The sequence below is a fragment of the Salvelinus alpinus genome, chromosome 20, assembly GCF_045679555.1.
Source record: "Salvelinus alpinus chromosome 20, SLU_Salpinus.1, whole genome shotgun sequence".
NCBI classification, from domain to species: Eukaryota; Metazoa; Chordata; class Actinopteri; order Salmoniformes; family Salmonidae; genus Salvelinus; species Salvelinus alpinus.
Genome location: NC_092105.1, coordinates 28,403,723 through 28,423,210, shown reverse-complemented (window position 1 = coordinate 28,423,210; position 19,488 = coordinate 28,403,723). Strand labels below are relative to the sequence as shown.

The following is a 19,488-nucleotide window of genomic DNA, read 5'->3' as shown; positions in this document are numbered from 1 at the left end:
ATTATGTTGTCTACAAATCAATACATATAGGGGTGGTTTCCTGGACACAGATGAAGACTAATCCTGGACTAAGAATAACTTTCAATGGAGAATCTTTATTGAACTTGCTTTTTAGCCTAGGACCAGGATTAATTTATGACAGAGAAACCAAACCATTAAGTAAATATATAGTAAACCTCACCAAGCTTCTCCTGGCAGAGAACGGGCACAGTGGTGTCTGGTCTACTCAGTCCGATAGCGTTCTCGGCTCTTACACGGAATCTGTAAGTCTTTCCTTCCTCGAGGCCAGTGATGTGGCTCTCAGGGATGCTGACTGTGTTCCATTCATCCCACTCTCTTTCTCCTTCCTCTTGGTACTCAACCAGGAAACCTGTGATGTCACTACCTCCGTTGCGGTCAGGCCAGTTCCACACAAGCCAGACCTCTGTCTTGTCCACATCTACATGGTGCAAGTCCTTTGGTGGACCAGGTGGGACTGAAAATAGACCATACATTAGATTAGATGAGATTAGATTACATACGTCAAGTTAGTGATCAAGATACCAGGTACATTACAATACACCAGTAGGTCTTACTGTATTTGGGTTGATTGATACTCACACAGAGGATTCATGGCTTTGACAGCTTTGGTTGTTTCAATGTATTCACTTCTGCCAAACTGATTCTCAGCAGCAACGCGGAACAAATACGATGTTCCTTCCATCAAGTGCTTGGCCATCATGCTGCGTTTCTTAGACGAAGAGCAGACTGGCACCCACTGTGCGGATGCCACATCTTTCTTCTCCACAACAAAGTTGGTAATACGTGCTCCTCCATTGTCCTCAGGGTCTTTCCAGGAGAGATAGGCTGAATCGCTTCTCACCTCTGAAACCCTCAGGTGCTGGATTGGACCAGGTTTGTCTAATAGAGTAAAGAATAACATAATTATAGCAACCCAGCATGCTAAGCACTATACATCTGTCTTCCTTAATTTCTGACAGAAATTATGAACGAAAAATTCCTTACCAAGGACAAGGACTGTGCATGTGGCAGTCCTTGATCCAGATGAGTTTTCTATGTTCAGAGTGTAGTCGCCACAGTCAGAACGGGCACAGTAGCGCATCTCCAATTTAGATCCTAATGGATTGACCTCAATTTCAGCTCTTGTGGGGACGTCTTTATCGTTCTTCTTCCATGTGACTTTTGGGAATGGAATTCCCTTGATTCCAGCAACCAGATTGATATGGGTTCCAGCCATGGCTTTCAACTCACGAGGCATACCCAGTTCAACATCCAACTCAGGAGGTTCTTTTGGGGATAGAAAAACAATAGGTGTTATAATTCATTTGTTTATTTCAATGATAATAAATTACCCAAATTATGAAAACAAATGTAATATCATTTTACCAAATCTGTCTTCTGCCTTCACTGGATCTGTGGTGTATGCGGGTTCAGATTCACCAGCGAAGTTCACAGCAGTAACTCTGAATTTGTAATATTCTCCCTCTTCCAGGTTAATGACCTTGAACTTGGTTTCTTGGCAGGAATCAGGAGTCTGATTCACTTTTTGCCACTCCTCTCCAGCTTTACTGAACTCAACGAGATAGCCAAAGATCTTTCCCCTGCCACAGTCTTTTGGTGGCTGCCAAGATAGTGAGACAGACTCCTTTGTCCAATCCACAGCTTCTGGCAGAACGGGGGGGCTTGGAAGCACTGAGGGAAGAAACAGTTGAATAAATTAGATCACATTTTTAAAGCTGTGAAATCTTGTAAAGAATGAATTAACTTTGCGCAAAGTCACTTACCAATTGGATCTTTGGCGAAGATGGGCTTTGATGGAGGGCTGGGGTCACCCAGACCCACAACGTTCTCAGCCATGACACGGAACTCATATTCACAGCCCTTGAGGAGGTCTGGAACAAAGTACTCTACTTTGGGGAAGATGCGGTCTTTTCCGGATGCGCGAGTCCATCTGTTAGCCATGGTCTCCTTCCTCTCAATGACGTAGCCAGTGATGGGCTTGCCACCATCCGCAGGTGGTTCCCAAGTGAGGAGGGCTTGATCCTTATAGATCTCCTTCACAATGGGCTGTTTGGGTGCATCTGGCACCTCTGTAATGGGAGAACGAATTGATCTGATCAGTTGTAGCAAAATGCATTCATGACAAAAGATAGTATGGTTGCATCTTAAATTGCACCCAATTCCTTACATAGTGCACTTCTTTTGACCAGAGCCCTATGGGTGCACCATATAGGGAATAGGGTGGCATTATGGATGTAACTTATATTTTCCCAGTATGTATCTTACTGAAGACATCCTTAGCCTTGGTCTCGGCAGACAGCAGTGGGTTGCTGACACCGTGGATGTTCACAGCACAAATTCTGATGATGTACTCTCTGCCCTCAATCAGCTTAGGAACTTTGCATGTTGTCCTGGTGCAAGCTGTTGTCACTGGCATCCAGAGGTCTCTGTTTGTGTCTCTCTTTTCAATGGTGTAGTTGGAGATGGCACATCCACCATCGTCCAGAGGAGGGTTCCAGGAAATCACCATGTGGTTCCTGTAGACCTCATTGAAGACCACTGGGCCCTCTGGAGGCTGGGGGCGATCTGAGGGAAAATAATAGCATTTAATAATTAATAATCTATTAGATATGGATCAGTCAATAATCAAACATATTTTGATTATAAGGGTTAATGAAGAGTGACATTAGGTCTGTCAACTAAGAACAACAAAGAACACCCTCACCAACTTACCAACAACAGTGAGACTGCAGATTCCTTTACGTAAGCCGACAATGTTCTCCACAACCACCTGGTATCTGCCGCTGTGTTCGCGTTTAGCCTTGGGCATAGCCAAGCACAGTGTTTTACTAGTGTTGGTCATTGTGACCTCCTCATCTGCTTTCAGCTCTTCCTCATTCTTTGTCCATGTTATTGTAGGTGCTGGCTTTCCAGTAAAGCGGCCCTGGAGGGTGCACGCGTCTCCCACACGCACAACCAGTCTGTCACGGAAGTCCAAGTCGATCGTTGGGGGTTCTGAGGATGGAAGAACAAAGAAGTGATGTTTTCAAATATATATATATTTTTATATATAAATCAACATTCCCCAAGATATTTAGAATGGCTATCTTATTCAACACTTACCAAGTTCTTCTTTGACCTTGATTGGCTTGGTGCAGAAAGAGTGCTTGCCCTGACCAATCACGTTGACAGCACTGACACGGAATTCATAGGTGGAATTCTCTTTGAGACCTCCCTTTGTGAACTTCCTATCCATTAGCGTGTCATCAGTCTCGATCTTAGTGAAGGTATCCTTTCCGATCAGACGAGTTTCAAGCACATAACTTGTAACTTCAGAACCCCCATCATACTTAGGTGGTCTCCAGGTCAAACTGATGGAGTCTTTGGTGATTGCTGTGACCTCTAGATCCTCAGGACGCTCAGGAACAGCTAGCATGGAAAAAAGACACAAACATCAGGCCCAATGGAATAATATAAATAATAGCTGGATATGTGTATGTTTTGTAACAGCAATAAGAAAGTTGTAGTTCTGGTATTGATATAGGCAGGAACTCACAAATAGGATCTTTGATGAGAACTGGTCGTTGTGATTCAATAAACGGACCCATTCCGATGATATTCTCAGCTGCGATTCTAAAGAAATATCCCTTTCCGTCAATGAGACCCTGGACCACAGCATTGTGCCTGGTGACCGTGTAAGAGACTGCTGTCCAGCCCATGCGGTCAGACTCTCTCTTCTCTATTAGGTAGTTGGTGATGGCAGAGCCACCATCGTCTTCGGGGGAGCACCAGGTTAACTTGCAGGAGTCCGTGGTGAGGTTCACACCAGAGAAGGGCTGACCAACTGGGCCGGGAACATCTAAGAACCACATGTGAAGCAAGTTTTCAATACCATTCAACACCTGTGCCTGATCTAGGATCAGGCCCTCCTCCCTCTTATTCATTATGACCTAAAAGGCCAAACTCATCCTAGATCAGCACTCCTACTCCGAGACGCTTGATACTGCTCCTGATATCACCTGAGATATACTCAACATTACCAATGACAAGAATAAGTACAGTTTCTTCTTACCCAACACCTCCACAATGACAGCCTTCTTCCTTTCCCCTCCTTCATTCTTTGCAATAAGGGTGTATATACCCTGGTGATGGCGTCTGCAGTTTTTGATAACCAGAGCAGAGCTGATTGACGTGATTTCAACCTTAGCCTCTGCTGGTAGAGGCTGGTCATCTCTGTTCCATGTGATCTCTGGTGCAGGCTTGCCTGACACGTAGGCCAGGAGGCGGATGGTACCACCGGCATGGACTACAATCTTTTCCTTCAATGTGGCATCCAAGTCCACTTCAGGGGCAACTAAAACAACACGTGTGTGTTAGTTTACGATAGCAAGCACTCTATCTGCATCCCAATTGGCACCCTATTCCCTATGTAGTGCACTATATAGGGAATAGGGTGCCATTTGGGACGAAGCCTCTATCATGGACGTAACAAATGGAGAAATTGAAAATCATACTGTATATCATAGTTGTCTTGTCTCTTACTTGTTCTGTCCTTGCATTCAATCACTTCGGCCACTTGACCGGGCTCACCGACGCCAGCAGCATTCACTGCCCTCACTCTGAACTTGTACCTTCCCAGCTCTTTCAGTCCAGACACAACAAACTTAGTGCCTCTAATCTCCTTGTCTTTAGCCTGAAGTAGGGAAAACAAAAGTATCACAAACATTCAGATACTCTTAATTTGATGTTATTTAAATTAATTTACCAGGTTGTCTCATTAAGATCAAAAGTGTTTGAGAAAGAATACTTTTGAGAAATGATTTGAGTAAATGTAATTACCTTTTCCCATCCGTCTTTTATCACTACTACCTTTTCTTCTTCTTCTGATTCTGATATTTCATTTCCATCTTCGTCGAATATGATTTTCTTAACCTTTTTCGCTTTTACTACTACTTTGTCTGCTTCCGCTGCCTTCTGTTTTTCAATTTCTGCTTCTTTTTCCTCGTTTATGTATTCAACAAAGTAACCAGTGACCTTAGATCCACCATCAATCAAAGGTGGGATCCACTCCAGATCCACTGTTGACTTGGTCCAGTCTGTTACTTTGGGGGTTGGGGGACCGGGAAGAGCTACACACAAACAAGATGACATTTACAATGTCAGAAGGCCAAACAAATAGAAACAACATAGCTATGTAACAAATAGAAAATAGAAAAAGAACCCTCCCCATGTAAGAAAAACTGTATTTATGCATCTCAAATGTCACCATATTCCCTATATAGTCCACTACTTTTGACCAGGCCCCTATAGTGCACTAAATAGGCCAGAAATAGGGTGCCATTTGGAACGCACAGTATATATGTTAACTTACTAATAGGGTCTCTTGAAAGAACAGGATCCGATGGGACACTAGGAAGTCCCATGCCAGCTGCGTTGATTGCGGTCACACGGAACTGGTAGATTGCTCCCTCCTGCAGACCAGTGATCTCATACTCCTGACCCAGGGGCATGACCCTGATGGGGGCGCGGTTCACTTTGGTCCAGCGCTTAGCCGTCGTCTCTTTACGCTCCAGCCAGTAACCACTAACTGGAGATCCACCATCGTATTTTGGCTCGTCCCAGATGATCACCATTGACTCAAGAGTCACGTCTTCCACTATCGGCTTCTCAACTTGGCCAGGGACAGCTGTTGAGAGGAACAATAAAAAAATTGGTTATAAGAAATATATCCACAGTGACATTGACTTAGAAATGCTGATAATACAATTGTACATTCAACTTACTGAACAGATTCCTTGCTTTCTCAGGTTCGCTGTACAGCGGTGGTCCAACTCCATATTTGTTCTGAGCCATGACACGGAACTCATACTCATGGCCCTCAGTCAGCCTCTGAACTGTATACAGGCCTTCTTTGGGGTCGTCGGAAACGTGCACCCATGACTTTCTGTTTTCCTCACGCTTCTCAACGACGTAGTTTGTAACCTTGGAGCCACCGTCATCTCTAGGTGGTTTCCATGCAAGTGTTATCCTCTCGGCAAACACCTCTTTGAATTCGATTGGCCCGACAGGTACGCCAGGTCGTCCTGAGTTGAGGAAGAAAAGGAGCCAATGGTGTCATATTATAACACAATCAAGCAGACTAAACAAACAGAAAGAAATAAAGAAATTCAGAGAGAGATTCCTCACCTAGAACAGTGAGTTTGATTTCCTTAGATGCTTTGCCCAGACTGTTGCTAGCAGTGATAGTGTACAGGGAGCTGTCGTCTCTCTTGGACTGCTGGATCAGCAGCGTACATTTGTTATCAACGACCAGCTTGTTGACATGCTGATCATATTGCACTACACCTTTGTCTTCAGGCTTGGCAATGGGAGCCTTCTGCCATACGAGGGAGGGGAATGGACAGCCATGGATCCTAGCCACAATATGGACGTCTAGTCCCTCTTCACCTTCCATCTGTTCCTTCAGTTCAATGGTTGGAGCACCTAAACAATGGAGGATTGAGTCAGTACAAGTCAATCAAAGTGTTTTTTCTTCTCTCATTTAGAAGCATTTACAATAGCATACATGTGCTGTCCCCCTGAAGAACGCACTTTCCCCCGAAATGTTGGTGTTTTATGCCCATTCAATCTGAGCATATTTTATTCTTTCTTTATTTAACTTTCATACTTTTTCTTAACTGTACTTTTCACTCACATGTCTGGTCCTTGATAATGATTGGTCCAGCGGTAGCAGATGGTCTGCTTGGGCCGGCCTCGTTCACAGCCTTGACACGGAACTCATACTCTCCTCCATTTTTAAGATCTTCAATGATGAAGATGGTTTCCTCAACATTACGCTTGTTACACTGCTTCCACGTCTCTTTCTCCGGGCCGCTGGTGTCCCAGCTCAGGCGCTCAATGATGTAGTGCGTCACAGGAGAACCACCATTGTTCTTAGGTGGCACCCATGTCAGGGTCACTGTATCCTTGGTTACCAGATTGATCTTGACATGGGTTGGGGGATCAGGTATGTCTGATAATGGGAATAAAGAATGGGAACTTATTAGTAAGGTGTACACTTTGTAACCTACATTTCACAAAATGTTATGTGTACATACCCACATAAAAAATACTATAGTAGACAACTATAGTATTCACTGTAGTGTTTTTGTAGACTTTAGTGTAGTATTCACTGTAGGGGTTTTGCAAAAATGGAACTGGAACTGTAGTATACTGCTGTATTTACAGTTAACTATAGTATAAATACTGTAGTAAAATAAAACTGTAGTAAAACTGTAGTAAAACTGTAGTATATACTATAGTAATTAATGTTGTGTTTTTGCGGACTGTAGTATACCGTAGTATTTACTGTAGTGTTTTTGCGGACTGCAGTGTACCATAGTATTTATTGTAGTGTTTTTGCAGACATTTCTGTAGTATTTACTATAGTGTTTTTGTTTTATTATCTTCGACATAGAAGTAGAGGCTTTCTCCTTGAGGAAACCTGAAGAAAATACTAAAATAGCATTTTAATAGCAAAACCTACAGAAAAGGCAGATTAAATACTGTAGTATTTACTATAGTTTAAAATGTGTAGTGTTTTTGCGGACTGTAATGTCATTGCAGACATTACTGTAGTATTTACTACAGTGTTTTTTTGAGGATAATCTGTAGTATTTACTATAGTATTGTTGGATTCTAGCTTGAAATATACTTATTCATGTTACCATACTATAGCTTATTGATTAGTTTACATGTATAATGAATGTATATGTTGGGGTCAATGGAGGGTGGATAAGAACTAGGTGTATAGAAAGTTGCTGAATGAGGAAGGGGAAGTGCAGAAAGTGGTATTGTTAAATCTAATGGCTCCTAAGGAGCGAGGAAATGGGCAACAGTATGGTTTCAGTTACTGATAAGGTAGGACAGTCGCGGATTCGGGAGGAGCGAGGAATTCGGCCCGATGTCTGGTCGATTGAAGTGAGAAGGAACAGTCCTATCCCACACACATATATTTCCACGCCCATGAAGGTTCTAGCGGGAGGTGGGGCCATGACTACATCAGTGAGAGGGACCAATTATGTTCCTGACTAGCAACAGAGATGTATTGGCTATCTAGATGTGCAAGGAGTTGACTCCTCCTAGTAGGAGGGTATAAATATATCTGCTTGTGTAAATATGTCTTTGTCTTTGCAGCTGTTTGACACATTGGGGGAATAAACTTGGTTTGAGCTTTTCCTAGTCATCCGTTTGAGTTTTAACTCTGTTTGTTTAAAGCCTACAGTATAATACAACATTCTATAGTAAGTACTACACATGATAGAGAGATACTACAGTGTTATACATTATACATTTTACTGCAGTTTACTATATAATTCTATAGTAAGTACTGTAGTATTCTATAGCAAACTGTAGTATTTGTTCATGTGGGTATTATCACTACTACTGTATATATAGTGATTAGGATTTGGCGCTCTCACCGCCGCTGCCCGGGATCAATTCCCGGTCAGGGAGCAGACAAATTTGTTGCGGCAGGTAGCCTAGTGGTTAGAGCGTTGGGCCAATAACCGAAAGGTTGCTGGATCGAATCTCCGAGCTGACAAGGTAAAAATCTGTCGTTCGGCCTCTGAACAAGGCAGTTAACCCACTGTTCCCCGGTAGCCCATCATTGTAAATAAGAATTTGTTCTCAACTGACTTGCCTAGTTAAATAAATAAAAATATGCCATTTAGCAAATACTTTTATTCCAAAGTGACTTACATGAGTAAGTACATATTTCGTACATATAAATATGAGTACATATTTATTTGTTAGTAATTAATTTGTGACTTACAGATGGGGTCTCTTGCCCTTGCAGGCTCAGTGGTCTCAGTGAAAGGTCCCATTCCCAGACGGTTCTCTGCCCGCACACGGAACACATACTCCTGTCCCTCCAGCAGTCCCTCCACAACGTAGGCCTGGCTGAAACAGCACTGGTTTACTATGGTCCAGGCCTTTCCTGTCACATTCTTCTTCTCAATGAAGTAACTCTTGATCCTCTCGCCACCGTCGTTAGCAGGCAGTTTCCAGATCAGCCTCATGGTAGCTCTGGTGATGTCAGTCACTTTGAGCTCTCGAGGAGCACCAGGCACGTCTGAAAACAGATGTCAAACAGACGTTAATATGTGTTGGGTTTCTCATAAATGTTTCATGTCCTAAACAACAATATACTTTTTGATATGAGCCTCCTTTCGTATTTTTCCTGGCTTTGCACGTACCCATCCTTTCCTTCATTAATTGCTTTTATACTGCACTTACCGAGAACATTGACTCTGACGTTGACATGTTTCTGTCCAGCCTTGTTCTTGGCTGTGATGGTGTATCTTCCAGAGTGGGTCCTCAAGCACACAGGTACAGTGATGTTTGAGGTAGTATCAGTAGATTCAATCTAAACAAAGGAAATTAAGTCATTAGTCCTGGTGAGAAAGATCAAATCAGGACATTTATACATCTTGGTCAGACAATGTGATTATTTTACTACTTATAACAAGGGTTATGTGTTATGTCCTTTCACCTTGATGCATGGTAGCAGTACAATGCCTTATAACAAGGGTTATGTGTTACATCCTTTCACCTTGATGCATGGTAGCTGTACAATGCCTTATAACAAGGGTTATGTGTTACATCCTTTCACCTTGATGCATGGTAGCAGTACAATGCATTATAACAAGGGTTATGTGTTACATCCTTTCACCTTGATGCATGGTAGCTGTACAATGCCTTATAACAAGGGTTATGTGTTACGTCCTTTCACCTTGATGCATGGTAGCTGTACAATGCCTTATAACAAGGGTTATGTGTTACATCCTTTCACCTTGATGCATGGTAGCTGTACAATGCCTTATAACAAGGGTTATGTGTTACGTCCTTTCACCTTGATGCATGGTAGCTGTACAATGCCTTATAACAAGGGTTATGTGTTACGTCCTTTCACCTTGATGTATGGTAGCTGTACAATGCCTTATAACAAGGGTTATGTGTTACGTCCTTTCACCTTGATGCATGGTAGCTGTACAATGCCTTATAACAAGGGTTATGTGTTACGTCCTTTCACATTGATGCATGGTAGCTGTACAATGCCTCATAACAAGTGTTATGTGTTACGTCCTTTCACCTTGATGCATGGTAGCTGTACAATGCCTTATAACAAGGGTTATGTGTTACGTCCTTTCACCTTGATGCATGGTAGCTGTACAATGCCTTATAACAAGGGTTATGTGTTACGTCCTTTCACATTGATGCATGGTAGCTGTATCTGGACAGTTTTATCTCAATTTCTTCATTCAAAGACTCAATCATGGACACTCTTATTGACAGTTTTGGCTGCTTTGCGTGATGTATTGTTGTCTCTAACTTCTTGTCCTTTGTGCTGCTACCATGTTGTTTTGCTACCATGCTGTTGTCATGTTGTGTTGCTACCATGCTGTTGTCATGTTGTGTTGCTACCATGCTGTTGTCTTTGGTCTCTATTTATGTGATGTGTGTTTTGTCTTATATTTATATGTTTTTTATTTTTAAAAATTTAAATCATCATCCCATCCTCCGTCCCTGGAGGTCTTTGCCTTTTGGTACGCCATCATTGTAAATAAGAATTTGTTCTTAACTCACTTGCCTAGTTAAATAAAGGTTAAATAAAAATACATCAGATAAATAAATAAATCTGTACTATGCATGTCAATCTAGTCTGGCTCAAAGTGGAGGAGAGATTGACTTCATCACTACTTGTATTTGTGAGAGGTATTGACATGTTGAATGCACCGAACTGTCTGTTTGAACTACTGGCACACAGCTCGGACACCCATGCATACCCGACAAGACATGCCACCAGAGGTCTCTTCACAGTCCCCAAGTCCAGAACAGACTATGGGAGGTGCACACAGTACTACATAGAGCCATGACTACATGGAACTTTATTCCACATCAAGTAACTGATGCAAGCAGTAAAAATAGATTTAAAAAACAGATAAAAATACACCTTTTGGAACAGCGGGGACTGTGAAGAGACACAAACACAGCAACAGACACGTGCATACACACACACGATAACATGGATTTAGTGTTGTAGATATGTGGTAGTAGAGTAGTGGCCTGAGGGCACACACTTAATGTGTTGTAAAATCTGTTGTGAATGTATTGTAATGTTTAAAAAATTGTATAACTTCCTTAATTTTGCTGGACCCCAGGAAGAGTAGCTGCTGCCTCCATAATAAATACAAATATAAATGCCTTACCTCTGAATCAACTGGAAGGACATGAAGGCGATTCTTCTTGTGGGTCTTTGCTGGACCAGTGTATTCCCAGGTCACCTTAGGAACGGGACGCCCTTTGATGGTGGCAGGGATTCTGAAGGCATGACCAGCTCTGACGCAGAGCAAATCTTCCACAATGCAATCAATAAGGATCTTCGGCCCCACTGTGACATAAAAAGGCATCATCAAAACAAAGAACAACAATAAACTTGTGACTACTGGTTAAAGGAATACTTCACTCAAAAACTATATTTTAGTATTTTCGCCATCAATTAACAATTCCCAATTTTGTTTGCATGCGTTTTGCATCATATGATGCGTCAAGGAAGGTTTTTGCTCTACTGAAAGTGCTTTATCTTGAAAACTTGACTGCTAACACGCATAAAAACATACCTTTTCAAATTAAAATAGATAAATAAGTAGGTCTAATTACCATGTATGTCCTCAATTAGTACTTCAGTCTTGGGACTTGGGTCAGACTCGCCGATGTCATTGACAGCTGTGACTCTGAACTTGTAGTGTTTCAGCTCTTTGAGACTTGGGACAGTGAGCTCTGTGGTCTCATGCAGAGTATCTAGATCTGTGATCCTGTTCCAGAAAGAGCTGCCTTCATCCTGGATCTCAACGATGTAACCCTTGATGGGGCTTCCCCCGTCTTTTTCAGGTGGAGACCATGTGAGGCTGACACTGTGCTTGGTTTTGTCTGCGACCTCTGGTGGTGCTGGCATGCCGGGTTTCACTGTGGGGCACAGAGGGAAAACATCAAGGTCACCATCTCTGGTCATTACAAGGTATTCCTGAGTCTCTCAATAGGGCACATACTTACATATTCTTTTAATACAATTTCCAAAGCAGCTAAATGAATACTAATGTTATTTTTATTTCTATAAATATACATATTATAACCTGTAGAAAAAGGGGAAATGATACTTACTAAGAGGGTCCACTGCATTTGCAGGATCGGAAGGTCCACTGGGGGGTCCAATACCGGCAACATTGACAGCCATGACACGGAACTCATATGCGGACCCCTCAATCATACGAACGACCAGGAACTCCCAGCCCTTAGGGCCTCGCTTGGTCACTGGGGCTTTATTTACCCGGGCCCAATAAGACGAACCTTTCTCCCTCTTCTCCAGCCAGTAGCCAGAGATAGTGGATCCACCGTTGTCTCGTGGAGGGTCCCATGTCACAAGCATGGAGGACCTGGTGTGCTCTGCGATCTTTGGTTTCTCTGGAGGACCAGGGAGTCCGTACAGATCCTTGATGACGGTGGCCTCTGTTTCGCAGGCGTCACTCTGTCCATACTTGTTCTCTGCTCTCACTCTGAACTGGTACTGGCTACCGGTTTCCAGATTCCAAACCTTTGAGAAGACATTTGGGAACATTGAGTAAATGATTAAACGATTCAATTAAGTCCACTATAAGCATTCATGCAACTGTCTTAACATATTACAATCTTTGTTGTTTCTTTTGATATATAGAGAGACATAGCATATTATATGTCTCATTATTAAGGCCCATACATTAGAATTCTTCACAAGCACCAAAAAGTTGAAAAAAGACAGGGGCATACCTACCCGTACCCTACCTGAATAAATATTTTTTTCAAGATATAGACCTGGTCCGAACTAACCCAAAGACAATCAGACCCATCCCCGTATAGACCCTGTCGGGTCCGGTCAGATCCAAGTGAGGGAAGCAGCAGAAAATAATTGTTTTAGCTACGTTATCAACCAGAGCTGTTAATGCGCGAGGGAAAGAGAAACTGCTGGTTTCAGGTATTCGGGAACAGGTGGACCAGTGAAGACCTCTACCATACATGCTCATGACCTGCTATGAAGCATTATACCGGCGGGTTTTAACTCAAGTGTTACCAAACATAATATATTCAATCTGTTTTATACTGACCCCGAGTCGTTTCTCAATGATGCTGTTGGTGATCACCGTCCATACAGGAATGGGTCTAGGCTCAGATTTAGGCTTAGGCTCCTCATCCTCAGAATCCTCATATTCTTCTTCAGGTTCCACCTCAGGAAGAATGTCCAGCTTCTCAACGATGTAGTTAGTGAGCTCACTTCCCCCGTCGTCCTCTGGGGCGTCCCAGGTCAGCTTGCAGGACTCAGCCTTGATGTTACCAATATTCACATTCCTTGGTGGCAGAGGACGGTCTGTAAACAAGAGAGAGGATTAATATTGTTACCCTTATAATGACAACGCAACAGTTCAATGAAAAAAAGTCAGACTACAGTAGACAGACTAAAATATCTTATTTTTGCTAATTTGTATGGATATTTTCTTGCAGAAAAGTGAGCTAATGGCTTTGACTTTACTGATTCATACTCCCGGTGTCCAGAAAATGAAGAAAAGCAAACAACATACATAATATCAGACCACTTACCTAACACATTAACCTTGATGGTGTGACTAGCTGACCCAAGACGGTTGGAGGCAGTCACTGTAAAGATGCCTTTGTCCAATCTGGCTGCTGCAGGGATACTAAGTTTGGTGTTGGACTGGATTCTGTTGATCTCCTTGGTGTCCAACAACAGAGTCTCAGTGGGCTCTGCAATAATGACTTCATCCTTCAACCATTCAACCTTGGGCATTGGAAGACCAGTCACCTCAGCAGGGATTTCAATAGGCTCTCCCTTCTTGACGGTGATGGCATCTCCCTTGAAGGTCTTCAACATCCTCACAGTAGGAGGAACTGAAATAGAAGGAGCAACTCAGTGACAAGTTTATTCAATTAAATTCAGTCCAATTCAATTCAGTCCAATTAAAATCAATCAAGTCCAATTAAATTCAACATGTTTACCATTTTAGCATATAGGACAAATACCAAGACCATAGAACTCGGAGGACTAACCTTCATCATCTTGAATGACAATGGTGAGTGGAATTCCAGGTTCACTTGGTCCAATCAAATTGACAGCCTTGACACGGAACTCATACATAAACAGCTCCTCAAGGTTATCGACGGTCATGAAGAGGTCCTTGCACATCTCTGTGTTACAAGGCTCAAATGCTGGGGCATCGTGCTTCTTCTTCTCAACAAAGTAGCCCACGATTGGACTGCCTCCATCGTTGCGGGGAGGTCTCCATGCAAGGCTGATGGAAGACTTTGTCCTCTCAGTGTAGTGGAACCTCTCAGGCGAAGTTGGTGGAGCTTCAATTAAAATATAGAGTGATTAACCTCTATTAATGATCTGACCTGCACAGAAAAACATTTGCATGAATCAACAAAATGTAGACATTACCTTTAGGATCCACTGCAGCAATAGGGCCCAGATCAACAGGAGGGCCACAGCCAAACTTGTTCTTCGCCACAACCCGGAAGATGTACTCCTGTCCTTCAACAATACCCACAATCTCACACTTAGATGAGGGTGTCTCGATGGGCTGTCTCCACGTGTGCATCTTGGGATCTCTTCTCTCAATGATGAAGCCGGTCAGATCACTGCCACCGTCGTCATCAGGATCGGACCAGTTCAGAATCATCAGTTTCCTGGTTACCACCACAGGTTTCAGGTCCAGCACAGGCCCGGGAACATCTGACAGAGGACAGGTCAAAGTGTTACATCCAAGTACAATATGTGAGTAAGTAAGTAGGTAGCTTTGTCCGAGCCAGAATGGACAATAGGTTAGGAGCCTATCTCCTGTATCTGTAGCGTGAGGCAGCTTGAAGTACATCCCCTGGAAAGGGTACTAGTCTATCGCAGGCCAACAACATTTAAGGCGACATTATTACTCTTTGGATAATCCACAATAGATGTTTTTATAGATGTTCTATTAACTATTAACAAACAGACTATTCATTAACCCTAATCCTAGCTTTACATCATCAAAGTACAACCAAATGTGAAATATGCCCAAAATGGCATACTGTGAAATCATAGCTAATAGAGAATTCATCAAAACACTTACCCATGACATCAACCCTTGTCCATGTAGACTTGATTCCGCTGCTATTTCTTGCACTGATCTGGTATTTGCCAGGATCCTTTCTCGTGGCGGCCTTGATACTGAGAGTGCTTTCCTTTCCAACATTTTCTATCTGGACATGGTCTTTTTCAGGTGGACCGTCATCTTTGGTCCATTTGATGTCTGGAGGAGGTTTACCAGTGACCAGGGCAGGCAGAATCAGTGGCTCCCCAGCTCTGATCATTACGCCATTCCTCACAGTGAGATCCAACTCTACCACTGGAGCCTCTGTAGACACAATCAATATTCAGTGACGTTAGCTATCTTTTAATAATAATAATAATACACAGGACTTATATAGTGCTTTCAAAGACCCAAAGTCACTTGAATATCCATGGAGGTTAATGAAGGGAGAACGACAATAGTAATGGCTGAAATGGAATGGAAGGAACAGTGGTATTTGATATTATTCCATTCATTTCGTTCCAGCGATTACAATGAGCCTGTCCTCCGATTCAATGTGACACCAATGGAGGCCACTGTTGTTAATGTATTAAGCATACGTTTGTTGTCATTGTTTTGAATAAGCTTTTTGATCATTGGTTACTGTACCTTTAGGATCTCTGACAAAGACTGATTCAGTCAAGCCAGGAGTTCCTTCACCAGCTCCATTGACTGCGATCACACGGACCAGGTACTTGGCTCCTTCTCTGACTCCATACACAGTGAAGGCCCGGGTCTTCCAGGGTCTCTCTGTGGAGCGGGACCAGTCATTGGTGCCTGCTAGGGTCTTGTCAACATGGTATCCCAGGATGTCTCCACCTCCATTGGAGGCAGGAGGATCCCATTCCACATCAATGGAAGACTCAGTGGTGTCAAGGATTCTTGGGAACGGTGGTCCAGGTGGCACTATGGGACAAACACATCAACAATAACATATTGTATTTGATCATTGTTCAACAATGAAACTTAATCACAATGAATCATTGTGTTGTATTATATTTTATTGATGTTGTGCATTTTGTATGCTTAAACTCACAAAATGAATTTCCATGCAAATGGACAATAAAAGGTATCGTATCATAATCTTGTTGACTTACAGATTGGATCCTGGCATGTCATGGGATCAGACGGGACGCTGAACTTCCCAGGCCCAGCTTGGTTCTCAGCAGCCACCCTGAAGATATATGTCAGACCCTCCAGTAGGCCTTCCACATTCATTTCTGTATCCTCCAAAATTACCCGGTTGACTCTGGTCCAATGGGTGCTGTTGATCTCACGACGCTCCACCCAGTAACCAACGATGGGGCTGCCCATGTCATTTGGCGCCTCCCAGGTAACCAGCATGGAGTTGGCTGTGATGCCGTCAATCTCAGGCTTCTCTGGAGCCTCTGGTGGGTCTAGAATAAGAAGTGAACATCACAGTTGTAAGAACAAAGTACAATCACGACTAACCCAGATGTGCAAAACTGGTTGAACTGACATCATTATTTCAACCTGATTTTGAATGTTATAGACATGATAAAACTCTTTAAAATATATTATTTACCAAATGGATCCTTGGCAATAATTGGCTTAGAGATACATGGTGGTCCAGGACCAAACTTGTTCTCAGCAGTGACACGGAAGATGTACTCCTTCTTCTCTATCAGTTTGGTCACTGGGTATCTACATCCTCTGAGCGTTGAGGTTACGGTGATCCATCCGATCTCCACCTTGGAGTTGTCCTTCCTTTCCAATGTGTAGTTCAGTATCTCACTGCCACCATCATCCATGGGAGGATCCCACTTGCAGATGACAGAGGTCTTCCTGATCTCCTCAAACCTGAAGTTGATTGCAGGACCAGGTGCATCTGTAAAAAGTAAAATAAGAGGTTTTATATTACGTTTTCAAAATGTGGTTGGAAAATAACTATGAGCTTCAACAACACCACTAAATTAATTTAAAAAAAATATGAATAAAATATTATATCTCACCTAGCACATTGACTTCACAAGTTGCAGAGGCAATACCATGGTCGTTCTCGACCTTGATAGTGTACACGCCATGGTCACCCCTGATGGTGTCCCTGACGATGCAAGAGGATTCTCCCCTCTTCTTGTCATGGATGGTGAGACGTTCCTGGAGGGTTGGGTAGTCAGGGAGTTCCTCCTCAGGCTCTTCATGGGCAGGCTCTGCAGCTGGGGCCTCTGCAGCTGGAGTCTCAACCTCTCCCTCCTTGACATCCTTCTTTTCTCCTTCCTTCACTTCCTTCTTTTCCTCCTTCTTCACCTCCTTCTTCTTAACAAAGGGTTTCTCTGGTCTCTTCTTCATGGCTTCAGGTCTGATGACCACGTCGTTCCTATACCATGTGATTTGAGGGTATGGGGATCCAGAGATGTTGGCGTCCAGTCTGATCTCAGCACCTCTCTTAATGCTCATACCGGACTGCAGGCTTCCACTGAGGAACACCTTGGGTGTTTCTGAAAAGAAAAGAAAACAACCACATTTAGGAATGACAAATGACCTGGCTGAAAAATCGTATCATTGTTTTGAATTGTGACGGTTTGAATAAGATGTATCCTTCCTTACCAACAGCATCAGAAGCCTTCACTATTGGTGTGCTGCGTGATGGGTCGCTGACTCCGGCAGCGTTCTCAGCTCGTACACGGAACTGGTATTGTTTTCCCTCCCTGAGATTCCTCACTGTGTAGGACAGCACAGGCACAAGGAAGTCGTTGCATCTTGTGAAGTTCTCATCACCCTTCATCATCATCTCCAGAACGTAGCCCATAATCTTGCAGCCCCCATCATACATAGGTGGTTTCCATGTGAGGGTGATAGTCTTAGAAGTAGGGTTGTGGGTCTCAACATCTAATGGAGGGTCAGGGCGCTCTGAAATATTGAACAAGGAACACTTAATAAATCCAATACAACTCTTTAGAAATTTAGTCTTTCTTGGAAAATAAAATCATCAACTTTGACTTGTGAGCAAGGTTCGCACCTGTTATTCATTTAAGGCGTTTCTTGGACACAAAATAAATATTTCACTCACGTTTCTGATCCTCTGCGATCACGGGGTTGCGGAGCTCAAGGTACTCCCCACCACCAATCTTGTTGACAGCTTTGACCCGGAAGTAGTACTCTCCATTGGGGATCAGATCCTTGACGGGCCAGCTGACTTTGTTCTCTCCAGACATCATGTTGACATAGGTCCTCCGGCCTGCCTCTCTGCGCTGTAGCACATAGTGGAGAACAGGGCTGCCACCATCATAGTTGGGAGGATCCCAGGAAATCTTGCAAGAGCTCTTGGTGATTTCACTGGCAACAATGTCTTTGCAGGGACCGGGCAGGCCTGTCAAAACAAACATGGATATGAAGATTTGATCTTGATAGTTGTAGTATGCTGGTGCTAGTAAATCATATTTCTAATATTTTCAACCAAATAGAGTATTTATGTCAAATGTAATGATTACACTATTAGGGACACCATGGAATATGGAAGTAATAATATATTTTATTTTGACACAAACGTACCAACAACTTTAACATTGATTGTTCCGCTGCTAGTTCCCAAGGAGTTCTCCAGTGTGACCTTGTACTGGCCGGCGTCTGCATGCAGACAGCTCTCGATCTCCAGATGGCAGGAGAGGTACTCCTGTCTGAAGGTCATTCTCTCATCGTCCTTCAGCTCCTTTCCGTCTTTGTGCCAGGTGATCTTGGGTTTGGGCACTGCTCTGAATGGGATGGGGAGATACCACTTCTCTCCCTCAACAATCACAATGTCCTTAGTCTGGAACTCAAGGATTGGGATGCCTTCAGGAGGGAAAAATATAGTATAATCAGATATCAGTATATAATATATCTCTGGAAACGGAAATATACATTATGGAAGGTTTACTTACAGTCAGAGTCCTTGGCATAGACCTTCTCAGAGATATCAGATGGCTCACTAACTCCAACAGAGTTTATGGCACGGACTCTCAGGACGTATTGTTTCTCTGGGATGATGCCCTCCTCTGTTTTGTATTTGAGCTCCTTGATTGGGCGAGAGTTGATTCTCATCCACTTCTCAGTACCAGCCTCACAGAGCTCGATATGGTAGCCAGTTACAGGGCTGCCGCCAGTTCTCTCTGGTGGTCTCCAAGCAATACACAAATGGTCTCTGCTGGCTTCAGTGATGTGAAGCTCAATTGGAGGAGAGGGTACACCTATAAAAAACAATACAAAGACAAGAATTATAATATTGCAGATGTGGGTTTCTTCGTTGGTAAATAGACTATCAATTATAAATTACTCATGCAAGTCAAACAAATGT

The 19,488-nt window shown here is 43.1% G+C and overlaps 1 protein-coding gene across 1 annotated transcript in view; it reads right to left on the bottom strand.

Moving 5' to 3' along the window:
* The window catches only part of LOC139546639 (titin-like), a 185,365-nt gene that overhangs the window by 59,206 nt on the left and 106,671 nt on the right, over positions 1–19,488 (bottom strand). Inside the window, exons 150-183 of the mRNA XM_071355254.1 lie at positions 19,076–19,381; positions 18,708–18,986; positions 18,226–18,525; positions 17,763–18,065; positions 17,168–17,653; positions 16,741–17,043; positions 16,292–16,591; positions 15,804–16,100; positions 15,195–15,479; positions 14,528–14,821; positions 14,137–14,436; positions 13,669–13,977; positions 13,179–13,438; positions 12,202–12,631; positions 11,701–12,006; positions 11,250–11,431; positions 9,277–9,406; positions 8,813–9,112; positions 6,695–7,012; positions 6,187–6,483; positions 5,784–6,083; positions 5,372–5,686; positions 4,840–5,129; positions 4,543–4,693; positions 4,073–4,354; positions 3,557–3,859; positions 3,124–3,429; positions 2,734–3,015; positions 2,287–2,586; positions 1,785–2,090; positions 1,387–1,692; positions 1,006–1,287; positions 601–900; positions 182–475 (exon numbers count right to left, since the gene is read on the bottom strand). Coding sequence (XP_071211355.1) covers positions 182–475; positions 601–900; positions 1,006–1,287; positions 1,387–1,692; positions 1,785–2,090; positions 2,287–2,586; positions 2,734–3,015; positions 3,124–3,429; positions 3,557–3,859; positions 4,073–4,354; positions 4,543–4,693; positions 4,840–5,129; positions 5,372–5,686; positions 5,784–6,083; positions 6,187–6,483; positions 6,695–7,012; positions 8,813–9,112; positions 9,277–9,406; positions 11,250–11,431; positions 11,701–12,006; positions 12,202–12,631; positions 13,179–13,438; positions 13,669–13,977; positions 14,137–14,436; positions 14,528–14,821; positions 15,195–15,479; positions 15,804–16,100; positions 16,292–16,591; positions 16,741–17,043; positions 17,168–17,653; positions 17,763–18,065; positions 18,226–18,525; positions 18,708–18,986; positions 19,076–19,381 — 10,002 coding nt within the window. The remainder of the gene's footprint in view (positions 1–181; positions 476–600; positions 901–1,005; positions 1,288–1,386; positions 1,693–1,784; positions 2,091–2,286; positions 2,587–2,733; positions 3,016–3,123; positions 3,430–3,556; positions 3,860–4,072; positions 4,355–4,542; positions 4,694–4,839; positions 5,130–5,371; positions 5,687–5,783; positions 6,084–6,186; positions 6,484–6,694; positions 7,013–8,812; positions 9,113–9,276; positions 9,407–11,249; positions 11,432–11,700; positions 12,007–12,201; positions 12,632–13,178; positions 13,439–13,668; positions 13,978–14,136; positions 14,437–14,527; positions 14,822–15,194; positions 15,480–15,803; positions 16,101–16,291; positions 16,592–16,740; positions 17,044–17,167; positions 17,654–17,762; positions 18,066–18,225; positions 18,526–18,707; positions 18,987–19,075; positions 19,382–19,488) is intronic.